We start from the raw sequence: 16,610 nt of genomic DNA on the forward strand, positions 1-16,610 counted from the left end.
GCCTGGGAACATTTTTTAAGGTCAATCCACTTGTGCTTCAAAAATAAGAAATAAGGGGATCCCTGGGTGGCACAGCGGTTTGGTGCCTGCCTTTGGCCCGGGGCGCGATCCTGGAGACTCGGGATCGAATCCCCCGTCGGGCTCCCGGTGCATGGAGCCTGCTTCTCCCTCTGCCTGTGTCTCTGCTTCTCTCTCTCTCTCTCTCTGTGTGACTATCATGAATAAATAAATAAAATCTTTAAAAAAAAAATAAGAAATAGGGACACCTCGCCGGCTGAGACGGTAAGGCATGCACCCTTGAATTCAGGGTCCTGAGTTCAAGACCCACATTGGGCATAGAGATAACTTAAAATCTTTTTTTTAAAGATTTTATTCATCCATCAATGAGAGACACACACAGAGAGAGAGAGAGGCAGACACACAGGCAGAGGGAAGAGCAGGCTCCATGCAGGTAGCCCGATGTGGGACTCCATCCCAGGACTCTGGGATCACGCCCTGGGCTGAAGGTAGGCACTAAATAGCTGAGCCACCCAAGTATCCCCAAAATATTTTTTTTAATTTGTATTTATTTATTCATGAGAGATACACACACAGAGAGAGAGGCAGAGACACAGGCAGACAGAGAAGCAGGTTCTTCGCAGGGAGCCTAATGTGGGACTGGATCCCGAGACCCTGGGATCATGCCCTGAGCTGAATGCAGACGCTCGACCGCTGAGCCACCCGGGCTGCCCAAAATCTTTAAAATATAATAAAAACCAAAAAACTTTTGAGAGGCAGCCTGGGTGGATCACGCTCTGGGCTGAAGGCCCAAAGAGTGAGTTTCTACATAAAAACCAGTTAGAAGGGGCACCTGGGGGGCTCAGCAGTTGAACATCTGCCTTCGGCTCAGGACGTGACCCTGGGGTCCTGGAATCGAGTCCCACCTCGGGCTCCCTGCAGGGGGCCTGCTTCTCCCTCTGCCTGTGTCTCTGCCTCTCTCTGTGTGTCTCATGAATAAACAAATAAAATCTTTCTTTTTAAATTTTTATTTATTTATGATACTCACAGAGAGAGAGAGAGGCAGAGACACAGGCAGAGGGAGAAGCAGGCTCCATGCACCGGGAGCCCGACGTGGGATTCGATCCCCGGTCTCCAGGATCACGCCCGGGCCAAAGGCAGGCGCGAAACCGCTGCGCCACCCAGGGATCCCAACAAATAAAATCTTAAAAAAAAACTTTCGGGGATCCCGGGGTGGCTCAGCGGTTTGGCGACTGCCTTGGGCCCAGGGTGTGACCCTGGAGTTCCGGGATCGAGTCCCGCATCGGGCTCCCTGCATGGAGCCTGCTTCTCCCTCTGCCTGGGTGTCTGCCTCTCTCTCTCTCTATGCGTGTTATCATAAATAAATAAAAAAAAAAGGCTTTCGAGTCTTCTCATCGCCGTGGCAGTCGTAACGTGCTAAGGCCCACGGCTGCTGCCAACGGGACATTGCCCTCGCGATTGCGCCGCCATCAACGGCGAGGACCCGCCGCCGGCCTACAGAGTCCCCGGAGTGCCCGGGTCGTCCCCACCGCGACAGAGCAGGCGCCCACGGGCCCCGGGCTGCCGGCCTTGTAGCCTCCCCGTCTGGGGCGCGGTCCCCCGCGGGCGGCTCCCGGCGATCGCCCAGCCGTGGGGACGGGCGCAGCCGCTGGCCTGGTGCCCCGACGGACTCAGGCCTGTCACCGCCCGCAGCCGTGGCCGCCGGCGCCTGCTTCCACGTGGGGGGCGGAGGTGGAGCCGGGGCGCCGGCCCGCGGGGCACACCAGCGCCAGGAAGGGCGGGGCGGCCCGGCCTCTTCCTCTTCCCCCACCCGGGCCTGCCCAGACGGCGCTGCGGTCCCGCGGGGGTGCTGCGATCTGCTCACAGCTCCGCGGGCGCGGATACCGGCCGCTCTGAGTAGGTAGGGGGCCCTGCGGGCGGAGGGGGGGTGACCCCGCCTGAGGCCTGCGGTGAGAGGGGACGGGAGCCCCGCGGCTGGGGCCAAGGCTGGGGGCTGGGGGCCGGGGCTGCGCTGTGGACTAGAGCCGGGAGACTCACTCCGGGTCTTTCTGCCCTGATGGGGGGGAGGGGACCCCTGACCCTAGAACCCCCAAGCCTTCCCTTGACAGCCCCAGGCTGCTCAAATGTCCACCGTACATCCCAGAATAGTAACCAGGGCAGGACACCCAAGCCAGCATGAGTGACGGAGCAGGTGGCCCGGGAGAGACGGGCACTCAGGCCAGCCAGGATCGTGAAGGAGACGCAGAGACCCTATGACAAAGAGGGAGGAACGGAGAAGAGACGGGGCGAAAGAGGCATACAGGGCCTGAGTGAGGCACACAGTGAGCCCCCCGGGGGAGGTGACCAAGTGGCAGCTGGAATGCACTGAGAAGTGACTCAAACAGGGCTGAAAGGGGCGGCTGGGTGGCGCCGCGACTGAACGTCCTACTGGGTTTCAGCTCAGGTCCCAATCTCGGGTCTTCAGGGTCGTGAGATTGAGCCCCGAGTAGGGCTCTGTGCTCAGTGCGGAGTCTGCTTGGGCTTCTCTCTCCCTCTTGCTCCCTATTTGTGCTCTCTCTCTAAAATAAAGAAATTAATCTTTATTTTTTTAAAAGATGTATTTATTACAGAGAGAGATGCAGAGGGAGAAGCAGCCCCGTGCAGGGAGCCCGACGTGAGACTCGATCCCGGGTCCCCAGAATCACACCCCGGGCCAAAGGCAGCACTAAACCAATGGGCCACCCGGGCTGCCCAAGAAAGTCATCTTTAAAAATACAGAAAAGGGGGATCCCTGGGTGGCGCAGCAGTTTAGCGCCTGCCTTTGGCCCAGGGCGCGATCCCGGAAACCCGGGATCGAGTCCCACGTCGGGCTCCCGCTGCATGGAGCCTGTGTCTCTGCCTCTCTCTCTCTCTCTCTCTCTCTCTCTCTCTCTCTCTCTCTCTCTCTCACTGTGTGCCTATCATGAATAAATAAAATCAAATAATTTAAAAAAATAAAAAATAAAAATAAAAATACAGAAAAGGGGCAGCCCTGGTGGCTCACCGGTTTGGCGCCGTCTTCAGCCGGGGGTGTGATCCTGGGGACCCGGGATCGAGTCCCACATCGGGCTCCCAGCATGGAGCCTGCTTCCTCTCTGCCTGCATCTCTGCCTCTCTGTGTGTGTGTGTGTGTGCCTCTCATGAATAAATAAATAAATAGAATCTTTAAAAAAAATAAAAATAAAATAAAAATAAAGAAGAGTGCTGAACGCTATCAGTGGAAGGGACGGGGGCAAGGGACAAAAGCAGAGGACGAATATGATTCCTTTTGCAGAGTCAACAGTTCCAGCCAAGAAATGACCCAACTAACTAGGCGTTCCACCCCATAGGCCCTTGCTACAAGGGTTTTGCCCCAATCGCGCCTTATGTGAGCCAGTCTGAGCTAGACTGGAGCTGAGCGCCAAAGCTCTTCTGAGTTCTCCTTCTTAAAAAAAAAAAAAAAAAGATTTATTAATTTGTGTGTGTGTGTGAGAGAGAGAGAGAGAGAGAGAGAGGCAGAGACACAGGAGGAGGGAGAAGCAGGCTCCATGCCAGGAGCCTGACGCAGGACTCGATCCCGGGTCTCCAGGATCACACCCCAGGCCAAAGGCAGGCGCCAAACCGATGAGCCACCCAGGGATCCCCCTCTGCTGGGTTCTCCTAAAGTAAATCTCCTATAGGCACAGCTTTCCACCATGTTTTGTTTTGTTTTTTTAATTTTTTAAAATTTTTTTATTCCATGTTTTGAACATACGTTGTATGCACTAGCATGTCGACGTGCTAGGCACGCACAGTTGAGCCAGAAGTGCCTGTGTAAGCCCCCTGGCCCCACCCGCTAAGACACGGGATAAAAGCTTCCTGTATTAGCCTCAGGGGGAGACAGTACTTTGAGATTTATCTCCATATCTCCTTGTAACAAAAAGTTGAAACCTCTTTGCTTTCAACATTTCCTTGGGTTCTGCTCAATTTGGGGCACCCCAAGTGGTGAACCCCTTGAGTTTGGCTACAAAGGTGACAGAGAGAAACAGGCAGACAGAAGTAGAGGGACTTATGTTGCTTAAATGACAATGACACAGATGGGGATCAAGCGAGGGGGCTGAACCCCAATGACACGACAAAGTTTGGGTGCATCTGCACCAAAGATCAGCCGAGAGACGCTCCGAAAGAGGGGGCTTCAGCTGGTAGGATGAGCAAGAGGGGCTGTCCGGTGGTGGCAGGGCTGTGGGAAAGGGGTGCATCACACACTGCCGCGGGGGATTTGGCCTGGCTGAGATCACTTCCGGTGCTATATGCCCTTGAACCAGGCCATTCCACTGGTGGGAGTTTGTCTTGGAGATATCATCTCAGCAGCAGGGAGGTAGGTGTGAAGGCGATCCTCCTGTTGATAATGGTGGTGAGAAGTTGAAATTAGCTGTGAGGTTGAACTCTTGTGACCTGTTGTTGGTGGGAATGTAAAAAAAAGGGGGGGGGATCCCTGGGTGGCTCAGCGGTTTAGCGCTGCCTTCAGCCCAGGGCCTGATCCTGGGGTCCTGGGATCGAGTCCCGCTTGGGCTCCCTGCATGGGGCCTGCTTCTCCCTCTGCCTGTGTCTCTGCCTCTCTCTCTCTCTCTCACTGCATGTGTGTCCCTCGTGAATGAATAAATAAATAAAAATCTCTTTAAAAAAATAAGGAGAGAGGAAGGGGGGCTGCTGGGGGAGAGGGGGTGTCTAATGGTGACAGTTTCAGTTTGGAAAGTTGGAAAAATTCTGGCGATGGGTGGTGGTGATGGTTGCATCACAATGGAAATGTACTTAATGCCACTGAACTGTACCCTCAAAAATGGTTAAGATGGTTAAAAAAAAAGAAAGAAAGAAACCCGGCTAAGATGGTAAATCCTATACTATGTGTATTTTACCATATTTAAAAAGAATGAAGTCCCAGGGGCGCTTGGCTGGCTCAGTCAGTGGAGCATGAGACTCTTGATCTCAGGGTTGTGAGTTTAAGCCCCACGTTGGATGTAGAGATTGCCTAAAAATCTTTTTTAAAATATGTATTTATTGGGCAGCCCCGGTGGCCCAGAGGTTTAGCGCCACCTTCGGCCCAGGGCGTGACCCTGGAGGCCCGGGATCGAGTCCCGCGTCGGGCTCCCTGCGTGGGGCCTGCTTCTCCCTCTGCCTGTGTCTCTGCCTCTCTCTCTCTCTGCCTCTCATGAATAAATAAATGAAATCTTTTTTTTTTGAAATCTTTTTTAAAAATATGTATTTATTTTAGACAGAGTGCATGTGAGCAGGGGGAGGGGCGGAGGGAGAGGAAGCGAGAGAGAAAGAGAGAGAAGCTGACTCCTCCCAGAGCCTGGAGCCCGACAACACAGGGCTCGATCCCACAACCCCGAGATCGTGACCTGAGCCAAAATCAAGTGTTGGATGCCCAACCGACTGCACCACCAGGATCCCCACTTAAAAATAAAATCATAAAAAAAAATAATGAAGTCAAGCCATATGTGCCGATGTTGGAAGGTGTCCAAAGGGACAAAGGCGGGAAATCTGCAGTGCTGATGCTGGCACTTCTGGGAGGTTCGAACTGGGTGGCAGGGTGAGCATCACTTCCTCTGTTCCACATGCCATGTCCTCTGAGAAGCAGAACTGAGCCTCGCCGGGACCGTACCCTGGGACGACCTGGATTCCTCCAGAAGGTCCCAGCAGCGCCCACACAGCCATGCATTACCCAGCCGTGCTCCTGCTTCTCCTGCCCGGTGGGGCTGAGGCCTTTCGCATCTGTGCCTTCAATGCCCAGCGGCTGACGCTTTCCAAGGTGGCCAGGGAACATGTGATGGACATCTTTGTCCGGGTAGGTGCCCCCGCCCGAAGCCCCCTGCCCTGCCTGCCCAGAGGAGGGAGGACATCGAGACGCTGACCCCAGTCTCCTCCTCTGTGATGCGGGTGCGGCGTGGTTGGGGTGGCACTCAGGCTTCTCCCGGGTCCTGTCTGGTCCCGGTGCTGTCTGGGAGCCTCAGCCAGAGAGCCGCATCGGTACCACTTCCCCAGGGACCCCACCTTGCTCCTGGGGTCGCTGGCACTGAGCGGGGCCGGCCCTCCCGGGTCTTGCAGATCCTGGCTCGCTGCGACATCATGGTGCTGCAGGAGGTGGTGGACTCTTCTGGCAGTGCTATATCCCTCCTGCTTCGAGAACTCAATCGGTGAGGAGGGCTCTGGGGGTCTGACCGAGGGCCCCCCAGAGCCTCAGGGCCCCTGACCTGGGTTTCCCTGTCCTGGCAGATTTGATAACTCCGGGTTCTACAGCTTCTTGAGCAGCCCCTTGCTAGGGCGCAACACATACATGGAGAAGTACGTGTACATCTACCGGTAAGCGCAGGTGGCGGCCAGGGCGGACGTGGCATTGGCCGTGTGTGAGATGGCTCCGTAGTCCCAAGAGCTACAGGATCCTTCCTCCTGCTGGGGCCCTCGCCTTCTCATTGCACTTTTTTCCTCCTCAGTGGTTTTCTTTTGGTATCTTACTCCCCTCTACCCCAGCCAGCTTTCCCGCCCACGTGTCCCTACCGCAGGAGGCCTTCCCTATCCATGCTCAGATGTGGGGCCCCCCTGCAAGGGCTCAGGGCAGGCTGGGCTGCTCTTTGAGAATGGCCGGCCGAAGCTCCTGGGAAGAGACAACGACGGGGGCTGACTGTGGGCCTTGGGCAGGCCCGCTCTCCAGAGACCGCCCTAAGTCCTTCAGACAGCCTGGGGTGGGGGGAGCCCTCCAGGGTCAGGATAGAGAGGGCAAGGGGGTGGTCAGGTAAGGAGATCTATTTATATAGATGAAATCACGTGTCTAGAATTCACTCCCAAATAATGGGGGCGGGGGGTTGCAGAAACACATCCATGTAGGATTGCTCATAACAGCCCCAAATCAGAAGTAGCTGTCCAGGTGCCCATCAGCCGCTGACTGGGTAAACAAAAGGCGGTCTCTTTGTGCACTGGAATGTCACGCAGCCACAGGAAGGAGTGAAGCTGGGAGCCATGCTGCAGAGCCAATGGGCCTTGAAAACCTCTGCTAAGGGAAAGGAGCCAGACACAAAAGACCACGTAGTATTTTCTTTCCATTCACACCAAGTGTCCAAAACAGGCAAATCTACAGACAGAAAACAGATCAGTGGCTGCCAGGGGCGGAGCAGAGGGGCATGGGTGGGGCACTGCTCATGGGTACGAGATTTCTCTTTCGGGCCGTAAGAGTGTTCCAAAACGGATCGTGGCGATGGTTTGACAACCCTGTGAATGTGCTAAGCGCCACTGAATTCTGGGTTTGAAACAGGTGAATTCCGTGGTATGTGCGTGTGAATTATGTCTCAATAAAAAACAAGTTCTGGAAAAGCAGCGAGGAAGGCTGCAGTCACATGAAACAGGGCTAGTCGTGGAGGGCCCCTCGCTGAGTGCCAGCTCTGACGTAGGCACTCGCGAAGCCAAATCGGTGATGGGGGGGCCACTGCTTCTCATCCCCTGGTCCCCCAGGTCCCACAAGACACAGGTATTGGATTCCTACGTGTACGAGGACAAGGATGATCTCTTTGCCCGGGAGCCGTTCGTGGCCCAGTTCACTTTTCCCAGCAAGGGTAGGAAGGGAAGAAGGGTGGCCCTGCTGTGTGGGAGCGGGCAGGGGGGTCTGGCTGGTTCCCTGAGGGCTTGGTTACTGGCAGAGGCTGGGTGGGGAATGCCCGGAGCGGGTGGGAGCCTCATCCTGGGGCCTTGCAGTCCTTCCCAGCCTGGTGCTGGTCCCACTGCACACCACTCCGAAGGCCGTGGAGAAGGAGCTGAATGCCCTGTACGACGTGTTTCTGGACGTCTCCCAGCGCTGGCAGAGCAAGGTAGGGCTGGCCAGATCGCACAGGAGGGCCAGGGACACGATGGCTGGGTGGCCGGGCCTGACTGCTGTCCCCCTGCCCAGGACATGATCCTGCTTGGGGACTTCAACGCTGACTGCGCCTCACTGAACAAAAAGCGCCTGGCTGAGCTGGCGCTGCGGACCGAGGCGGGCTTCCGCTGGGTGATCGCCGACGGGGAGGACACCACGGTGCGGGCCAGCACCCACTGCGCTTACGACCGCATAGTGCTGCACGGGGAGCGCTGCCAGAGTCTGCTCAGCTCCGCGGCCGCCTTTAACTTCCCCAGGAGCTTCAGACTCAACGAAGAGGAGGTAAAGGGGCGAGGCAGGGACCGGCTCACGGCCAAGTCCCCCCGCCCGACACTGAGACACTGACGCTGTCCCCCCACTGCCTTCCCCCAGGCCCTCAACATCAGCGACCACTACCCTGTGGAAGTGGAGCTGAGCCGGGCGGCACCCAGGGTCCAGCCTCTTGGCCTGGCTGCTCTGTTGCTGTTGCTGCTACTCCTGCTCCCCTAGCTGGGCCTGGTGGCCTGAACCAGCCTGGGGCCTGCTACCCACAGATGGGAGGACTGTGCTGCCTTCGGGACTCAAATCGTGGTCTCTCCTCTCTGCTCCGGGGACCCAGAGAGACTCCTGAGGGGCTTCGGCTGCAGCCCTCCTCCATCTGACTATAGCTCTGCCCCACTGGACTGCAACCCGTCTCCACCTGCCTTTTCTTTGGCTTTGGTTTGTGTTCTTTGGTTGGGCCCCTGCCTGGCATTAGAATGTAGAAGGCGGCAGGGACCCTGAGGCTAGACCCATGGCACTCTGCCCCTGGCTAGTGTTACGAGAGGGGATAGAGTAGGCTCTAGGGCTGGGGGAGGAGGAAAGGGGGCTCAGGTGATTTTGGCTCAACTGCAAGGCTCAGAAAAGGGAATCACAACAGAACAGATTTTATTATAGGACAAAGAGGGAACTTACACGCTGAGAAAAAGCTAAATTTGGGGATATTACACATGTGGAGCAGATGTGCCCGAGAGCCATTTTTATTGCATACAGGATTCACAGGAATCTGTATTAAGATTCCAGCAGATACAATGACCGATAAGCAGTTTACACACGCAGTAACTAGTGAACAGAGTATGTTTAAACTCGTTGTAATCTAATAAATCAAAGTAGCTGCAAACAGCCCTGCTGCTGCCTTCTGTCAAGCCCACGTTCACGACCATTCACGACCATTGTGCAGCTCAGCCTCCCTCCGCCCAGGGTACCGCCAGTCCACACTGACTGGCAGGTGTAGGAGGCATGGCTCAGGCTGGTTACCCAGGCGACAGGTGCATACAGAAAATAGATGTAACACTTCTCACGTAATAGCAACTGTGTGGATACGCGGGCTTGTAGGTTAAGGACTCTTTATTAGGATGTCGGGATCACAGAACTCTCCCTTCCCCCAGTTTCAATTTTCGGGGAACAGCTCAGTAAAACCACCTAGCAGGTATCAGGGCCATTTTAGCACAAATACTTACAGATTAGAACCATTTGAAGGCCAAAAATAAAAGGGATTTTAAACCTTAGAAATGGCTGTTTAGTAAGGATTGCAAAAGGTCAGAAGATGGGCCACAGAGCTTACATGCAGCACACAGCCCAGCCTGGGCAAGCAGAGGGGGCCTCTGCAACCACTGTGCCCTGCTCTGGAGCCAGATTCCTTTAGGATTCTCTTCTGGGTGCAGAGCCACGTGCCATCAGGCCTAACAGAGTTCCTGGGGGTATCTTTCCTCCTCCAGGATGTGGAATCCAACGCTACTCTTGTAAACCTGGCACACAGTTGAGGTGCCAGACAGCACTCCGGAATCCCCAGGCCCAGGGGAGCTGCACACTACTTGCCATGAGGTCTTCTTGCTAAGCCCTATGGGCCACTTAAGGTTGGGAGCTGGGTATCAGAATGGACACTGGCCACAGTGGCCAAGGATGTGAAAGGAGTCCTCAGAAGGAGTGGAGTCAGGACTGCTGCCTGAAAACTTGAGCACAACTCTTCATGAGCCAACTTCAAGACCTGTCTTCTAGAGGACTGGCTTAAAAGGTGTCTGGAACCAGGCCTAGTCTCACTTCTCCCCATTTCCAGTTATGTTTCTGGTAGGGTCCTCAGCGAGAACTTTTGCAGCAGCTCCAAGTTAACTGTAGGCCACAAGCCCTTTTTCATCACACTGGGGCAGGGCACTGGCCTAAAGAAGCATTCAATGCCTATGGAGTCATCACAGCCTGGATTTGTGGAAAGAGATTCTGAACTGAATTTCTGACCTAAGCAGGTCCAAATCATAGTGCCATTTAGGCAACTTGGAGGATGGTATGTTCTAGGCCATATTCCTAATGTTTCCTTGCTGGCCCAGGGCCAGTTTGTAGTCTTTTCATGATTTCCAAAGAGCCCCCCACCCTCCATGAATCCAGATGCAAAGACAGACAGACAGGAAGCAGGATTTATTGGTGGGCATGAATAGGGTTCGGGTGGTGCAAGGTTCTCATGAGTGGAGAGCCCTCCATTTGTCCAAGGGGCCACGATTAGGGATGTATTTGACCCCACAGCCATCTGGGATGAGCCGCTTTTCGGCCACCATATCTTCAAATTCGTCCGCATTAAACTTAGTAAAGCCCCACTTCTTGGAAATGTGGATCTAGGGAGAGATGAAGAGGATGGCATCAGGAAACCTAGACACTGGGGCAAGCAAAGGCAGGACGGTGGTTTCAGCACAACTCACCTTCTGGCGGCCAGGGAACTTGAACTTGGCCCTGCGTAGGGCCTCAATCACATGCTCCTTGTTCTGCAGCTTGGTACGGATGGACATGATGACTTGGCCAATGTGGACCCTGGCTACTGTGCCCTGGGGCTTCCCAAAGGCACCTCGCATACCTGTCTGCAGCCTAGATTGGAGATAACATTATGTCAGACCTCTAAGTCTGACCACAAAGGGCTGTCTCCAAGGTCCCTTAGGGCAACCCATACAATCAACAGGCTGCATACACTACCAAGGAGGCTACTGTTTGCAGCCATGGCACACTGGGCCCCCATGGAGAAAGAGCACAGTCGGCTTAATTGGCTGCAGAAAACAGAAAACTCAAAACAGACTAGCCAGTTCCTCTAAGGGGTCATTGGCTCATCTGAAAGCCCTCCAACCTGTGACTGCTTCAGCTACCTGCTTGCTGGCAGATGGCTGGCATCAGGATTAAAGTTACTCCCTCAGAAGGAGCCCCCTCCACCTGTCACCAAGAGGCTAAGACAGTCACAATGTCTTTTGTGCTTGTTCCTGCAAATCAGTTCTCTGTGGTGTTATGGGGCAAAAATGGCCCATTAAGATCCGTTTCATAGCCTAAATTTAACCTGGCTGTATTATTAAATGGTTGAATTCTGTGTGAGGCCATCTCTTTGCCCTAATGAAAAAAATCAAGCCAAACAAAGGCCTCAAGTTATGAGTAAACACCTGAAAAAGCAGAGACCCAAGACCCAGCTCACCTGTCAGCTCCAGCACAGGACAACATCTTGTTGATACGGATAACATGGAAGGGATGGAGCCGCACTCGGATGTGAAAACCATCTTTGCCACAGCTTTTCACCATGTACTTGTTGGCACAAATACGGGCAGCCTCCAGGGCTAGGGTGATGACATGTGGCAACAGAGTGAGAGGAGATAAACACACACGTTTTTATTGTAACCCTCCCCGACTCACAGTATATCTGTACTGATGGGTGAGTTTTTCAGAAAGGCTCACCGTTAGGCACTCATTAAAATAGAAATCCAGTGCAGTGTGTTCTGGGTCTGGTGGGGGGCAGCTAGAAGGGACAGCCATTAAGGAATCCTGCCTCACCTTCAGAGGAGAGCTGCTCATACTCATCTGACACCATGTGGCCACATAATGGGAACTCATCCACTTTTGCCTTCTTCCGCCCCAGATCAAAGATGCGAATCTTGGCATCTGAAAAGACCTTGGTTAGGTGTGTGGGGGAGGGGGGTACCATTGGCAATTGAGTCAGTGCGGCCAAACCAGTTTAGGAGCACGCCCACTACTTACCAGGGACACCTCTGCAGAAGCGAGACTTTGGATACGGCTTGTTCTTACAGTACCGGTAACTGCGGAGAGGGGAGGAAACCGAAGTTTAAAGTTCACAAGTGAATGTAACAATAAACACTTTGAGGCTCCCTTAAGTTAAAACCAAAGGAGGGCTGCGAATGGGGAGGGCAACAACGTATCAATCGGTTTCCAGTCCTGGAAACTGGATCTAAGCAAGACAACCAAAACAAGGTGGTCAGAACTTAGAAAACACCCATTCTAAGAATATAAAAGCCCAAAAACCTCGCTTGATCCTTTATGGCCTCATACTTCTAACAGATCCTAGGGGACTTTTCTAGGTACAAAAAAAAAGACCCTCTCACTTCAAGACACGGAAGATTTGCTGAGTATTAGTGAGTCAGTTTCATGCTATCCACCGACTTTTGGGCACGTGGCATTAAATCGGGGCTCCGGACCACGTGTGGAGAGATTCTAACGCCCCCTGCAGGACATACAAGGCGACTGAGCCCGCTTTTCAGGGCGGCCCTTGGCGCCCGAGAAGGCACGGGCATGTCGCCCGGAAATAAGACCGGGATAGCACACAAAGGCCCTGAAAGGGTATCGAGCTTCCTAAGGCGGCGAATTTCCAAGACAGGAAGGATGCAAGGCGGACGTGGCTTCCAGGCCGAAAGTGACGGAGCGCAGCCAGTCCAAGGAAAATCGGCCACACCAACACCCAACAAAACAGAAGATGCTCTGAAAAGCCGCATGGACCTTAAACAGTATAATCGAAGATCCCAAGCGACCCGGGAGGCACTGGGAGAGACGTGGAGTGTGCCCCCAGCACAGGAGCGCTCCACTCGAGGCCCCACCCCACGGCTGCTTTTAGCAGCCAAGCGCAGTCCTCCCTCCTTTCTCAGCTGCCAAATTGTACGGGTTGGGCACTCACCACCGGGCGGGGCGGCGACCCATGGCGACACCAGATCTTCAGTGGCTGCAACGAAACAGACAAAGTCGGAAGAGAAGACGGAGACAGGCCTCCAAGCAGGCCAGAGAGTCAGAGAGGGCACGGGACAAGCCCGGAACCCCGGCTACTCACCGCGCCGAAGGAAAAAGAGGCGCTCCCACGCCTGCGCAGGCCTTATATAGGCGGACTATCTTCCCGCGCAGTTACCATAGAGTCGCGGCCGGGGCGGGCGGGCGCTCTGCCACACTTCCGGACCATAGATGCAGCCGCCCGGTGCGCCTGCGCACGGGCGTGGCGTCCGGACCTGCGCGGGCTGGGTCCCCGCCGGGAGCTGGTGCGCGGGCGGCCGGCCGGCCAATCGGGCGTCGCCACATCGGCGCGGAGAGGCCAGTTTCCGGCTGGCCATCTTGGGTGTAGGGCTCTTGGCCGAGGCTTTGCCCTAACTGTGAGAGACCTGTGGTCCTGAAAAAGAAGGAAAACACCCTCGAGTGGGGCTTACGCGGCTGCGTGCGGCTTCCTGGGGGTCACGGGGCTGACACCCTCCCCCTGGGCTCCAGGGCCCCACGACACACGCCAGGCTGGAGTCTCGCTCAGCGTTCCTTTGTCGGCGGAGCCGCGGGCTCCCCCCGCCCACGCCTCCCCCGCCCTAACCGGACGCTCCGGACCTGGCTCGGCTGGGAACCACGCGCAGATCCCTCGTTCGCCGGAGGCGCAGGGCGGGGCTGCGCGCTCTCGCGAGAAAAAGGCCCGCGCGGGGGGGCGGGCGCCTCACCCGTGATCGGGTGCCCGAGAGACCCCGTGTGCCCATTTGCTCCCGCCCCGCCTATCCCCTCCCCGCCCACCCTGACCCGGCAGAGAAAAGAAACTTGGGGCGCCCCGGGTGACTTGGAGAACGAGGGCGGCAACCCCCACCCGAGACGGCAAAGGAGCACTGTCATTCCTTCTCTGGCCGCGCCCCACTCCTAGCCTCTGAGAGCCGCCTTACTGGGCGCTCGTGGGCGCTTCCACCGCCCCGGGCCCCAGATGGTGGCCCTGCCGCACACGCCCCCTTGTCCCGCCTCTGCGTGCCAGCGCCTAGAGTGTGCCTCTGAAATGGATCGCCCTACAATAAAGCCCCCCCGCCCACAGGAGTGGACTCCAGTAGGGCCGCCGAAGCGGCGCTGCGGTTACCAGCCATCTCAGTCCCGGCCAGAAGTGCCCACCGTTCTGGAGGTGGGGAACAGGACAAAGATGACAAGGTCTTAACCGTGTCACTTGATAGGTGTGGCCTACCAAGGAGGCACTCCTGACCAAGCACACCAGTTCTTCTCCAGGACAACTGTCCGTTGAGTAAATGCCTGCAGGTCTCCTGTGGTTTCTCCTTAGAACAGTAGTGCAGAGGGCTTCCCAGGGAACCCAGCTCCCCGTGGTTCTGGAAACTCCGTAACAGTCTATGATTCCACCAGAACAACGAAAGGTTATTTTGTTCCCAACCTACAGCATTTAGAGTTATGTGTATCAAACATGGTACACCGTTCTGGCTTCTTATTTCATTCATGATGATCTTTAAAAAAAATTTTTTTGGGGGATCCCTGGGTGGCGCAGCGGTTTAGCGCCTGCCTTCGGCCCAGGGCGCGATCCTGGAGACCGGGGATCGAGTCCCAGGTCGGGCTCCCGGTACATGGAGTCTGCTTCTCCCTCTGCCTGGGTCTCTGCCTCTCTCTCTCTCTCTGTGTGACTATCATAAATAAAAAAACTTAAAAAACTCCCCCTCTCTCTCACTGTGTGCCTATCATAAATAAAAAAACTTAAAAAACTCCCCCTCTCTCTCACTGTGTGCCTATCATAAATAAAAAAACTTAAAAAAATTTTTTTTGAGGGCTTGAACTCTTGACCCAGGGATCAAGACTCTCATGCTTTACCAGCTGAGCCTTCCAGGCAGCCCCATGGTGAGCTTTTCAGAGCTTTTGAAAGATGCAAGGGTTCCCACTCTAAATGTTCTCTCAAAGCTTCACTAAAAAGAGCTGCTTCAGGGTCCCTGGGTGGCTCAGTGGTTGAGCGCCTGCCTTCGGCCCAGGGCGTGATCCTGGGGTTCTAGGGTCGAGTCCCACCTCAGGCTCCCTGATTGGAGCCTGCTTCTCCCTCTGCCTGTCTCTCTCTCTTTCTTTTTTTTTTTTTAAAGATTTTACTTATTTATTCATAGAGACACACACAGAGAGAGGAAGAGACACAGGCAGAGGGAGAAATAGGCTCCTTGCAGGGAACCCAACATGGGACTCGATCCAGGGTCTCCAGGATCACACCTTGGGCGGAAGGCAGCACTAAACCGCTGCACCACCAGGGCTGCCCTCTCTCTTTCCCTCTCTCTGTATGTGTCTCTCATGAATGAATGAATGAATGAATGAATGAATAAATAAATAAATAAATGATCTTTAAAAAATAAAAATAAAAAGAGCTGCTTCTAGGGCTTTCCATGGAACATAGAGAGTGGGGTGTTCAGATCCACTGTGATGAATCTACCTACAAATTGCCCTCCCTCTGACACTTTTTCAAAAAAGATTTAATTTATTTACTCATGAAAGATAGGCACAGACACAAGCAGATGGAGAAGCAGGCTCCATGCAGGGAGCCCGACGTGGGACTCAATCCTGGGGACTCCAGGATCACGCCCTGGGCTGAACGCAGGCGCTCAACCACTGAGCCACCCAGGCGTCCCTCCATCTAACACTTTGTTTTTTCTCCCCCTAACACGTTGGATTCCCTTCTCTACCTCATACGAAGGCAATCCTAGCACTGAAACCCATCAAGTACAGGAACCTGGGTGGCACAGTGGTTGAGCATCAGCTTTGGCTCAGGGCGTGACCCTGGGGTCCTGGGATAGAGTCCCACATCGGGCTCCCCACAGGGAGCCTGCTTCTCCCTCTACCCATGACTCTCTTTGTCTCTGTGTGTCTCATAAATAAATCAATACAATCTTAAAAAAATCAAATAAGGACAGCAGTGAGTCCAAATTGCAGTCAACAAACCAAGTGTGGGGCTAGATTTCCCACCAGCGCACCCGCTACCACATTCAATCTGGAACTTCTCCTAAGTGCACCACAATCAGTGATTTCAGCACCACTGACTGTCTCAATTCACCTCCTTACTTACTGTGACAGCCCGAGAATGCACTGTGATGCAAAATCAAATTGGACTCATTTGTGAATCCCCAGTTAAATCTGGGGATTTATACTGATCTGCGGGCTATTTCCTCATGGTTCAGACTTTGTCCCCGTGGCACATACTATTATTGCACCCTAGTAATGGGTTGAATGGTAAAGGGGCTGTTGCACGGGGACTCAAGGACAACTGAGTTCCCTTGCAAGGCATCTACCCCAGAAGTAATGACACATTCCTCTAGCGAGGAAATACTACTCCCTTAGATGCAGAAAGCAACTACTTCCACCCACAAGCAGGGCTCAGAGGCACCCAGGGCATCTCAATTCTCAGCTCCCAGCGAGGCCAACCGTGGGTCCCAATTCCGGGCTGCAGGGCCGCGCTCCTCCACGCCGGCCTCCCTTGCACGTGGGAAACACAGAGAGCCTGGGAATTCCACTGACGCTGGCATCTGTGAGCCGCACAATGAAACCCCGTGTCTGATTTCCTGCCCTGAGCCCTTGAGGGAGAGGGAGTAAGAGAATTTGGGGGGCTGCAGTGCAGGGGCGCTGCTGGTCCTACTGTGAGCCGAGCGGACAGGGAAGTACCCTGCGCTCGTGCCGTCTCGCCGCGCTG

At 54.8% G+C, this 16,610-nt stretch overlaps 2 protein-coding genes and 1 non-coding gene across 5 annotated transcripts; 1 reads left to right on the plus strand and 2 right to left on the minus strand.

Moving 5' to 3' along the window:
* The first annotated feature begins 1,756 nt into the window (after positions 1-1,756).
* Positions 1,757-9,040, plus strand: DNASE1L1 (deoxyribonuclease 1 like 1). 2 transcript variants are annotated; one of them, XM_077888865.1, is made up of 8 exons: positions 1,758-1,914; positions 5,633-5,842; positions 6,103-6,191; positions 6,271-6,357; positions 7,501-7,601; positions 7,741-7,853; positions 7,934-8,182; positions 8,273-9,040. In XM_077888865.1, exons 2-8 carry the CDS (start codon positions 5,711-5,713, stop codon positions 8,387-8,389), a joined length of 888 nt encoding a protein of 295 aa, XP_077744991.1. In that variant the 5' UTR covers positions 1,758-1,914; positions 5,633-5,710; the 3' UTR covers positions 8,390-9,040. The 2 variants fall into 2 exon arrangements, with proteins under 2 accessions (XP_077744992.1, XP_077744991.1); XM_077888866.1 differs by lacking the exon at positions 6,271-6,357 and having other exon boundaries at positions 1,757-1,914.
* Positions 9,041-10,312: 1,272 nt separating this feature from the next.
* Positions 10,313-13,009, minus strand: RPL10 (ribosomal protein L10). 2 transcript variants are annotated; one of them, XM_077888867.1, is made up of 6 exons: positions 12,843-13,008; positions 11,915-11,973; positions 11,711-11,818; positions 11,358-11,496; positions 10,606-10,768; positions 10,313-10,521 (listed from the first exon to the last, which is right to left on the minus strand). In XM_077888867.1, exons 1-6 carry the CDS (start codon positions 12,863-12,865, stop codon positions 10,369-10,371), a joined length of 645 nt encoding a protein of 214 aa, XP_077744993.1. In that variant the 5' UTR covers positions 12,866-13,008; the 3' UTR covers positions 10,313-10,368. The 2 variants fall into 2 exon arrangements, with proteins under 2 accessions (XP_077744993.1, XP_077744994.1); XM_077888868.1 differs by lacking the exon at positions 10,313-10,521 and having other exon boundaries at positions 10,634-10,757; positions 12,843-13,009.
* Positions 10,817-10,950, minus strand: LOC144309310 (small nucleolar RNA SNORA70). The gene has a single exon (XR_013375355.1). It is a non-coding gene; the product is annotated as a small nucleolar RNA SNORA70 (small nucleolar RNA).
* Positions 13,010-16,610: the final 3,601 nt, after the last annotated feature.

This window comes from Canis aureus, chromosome X, assembly GCF_053574225.1.
Source record: "Canis aureus isolate CA01 chromosome X, VMU_Caureus_v.1.0, whole genome shotgun sequence".
In the NCBI taxonomy this organism is placed as follows: Eukaryota; Metazoa; Chordata; class Mammalia; order Carnivora; family Canidae; genus Canis; species Canis aureus.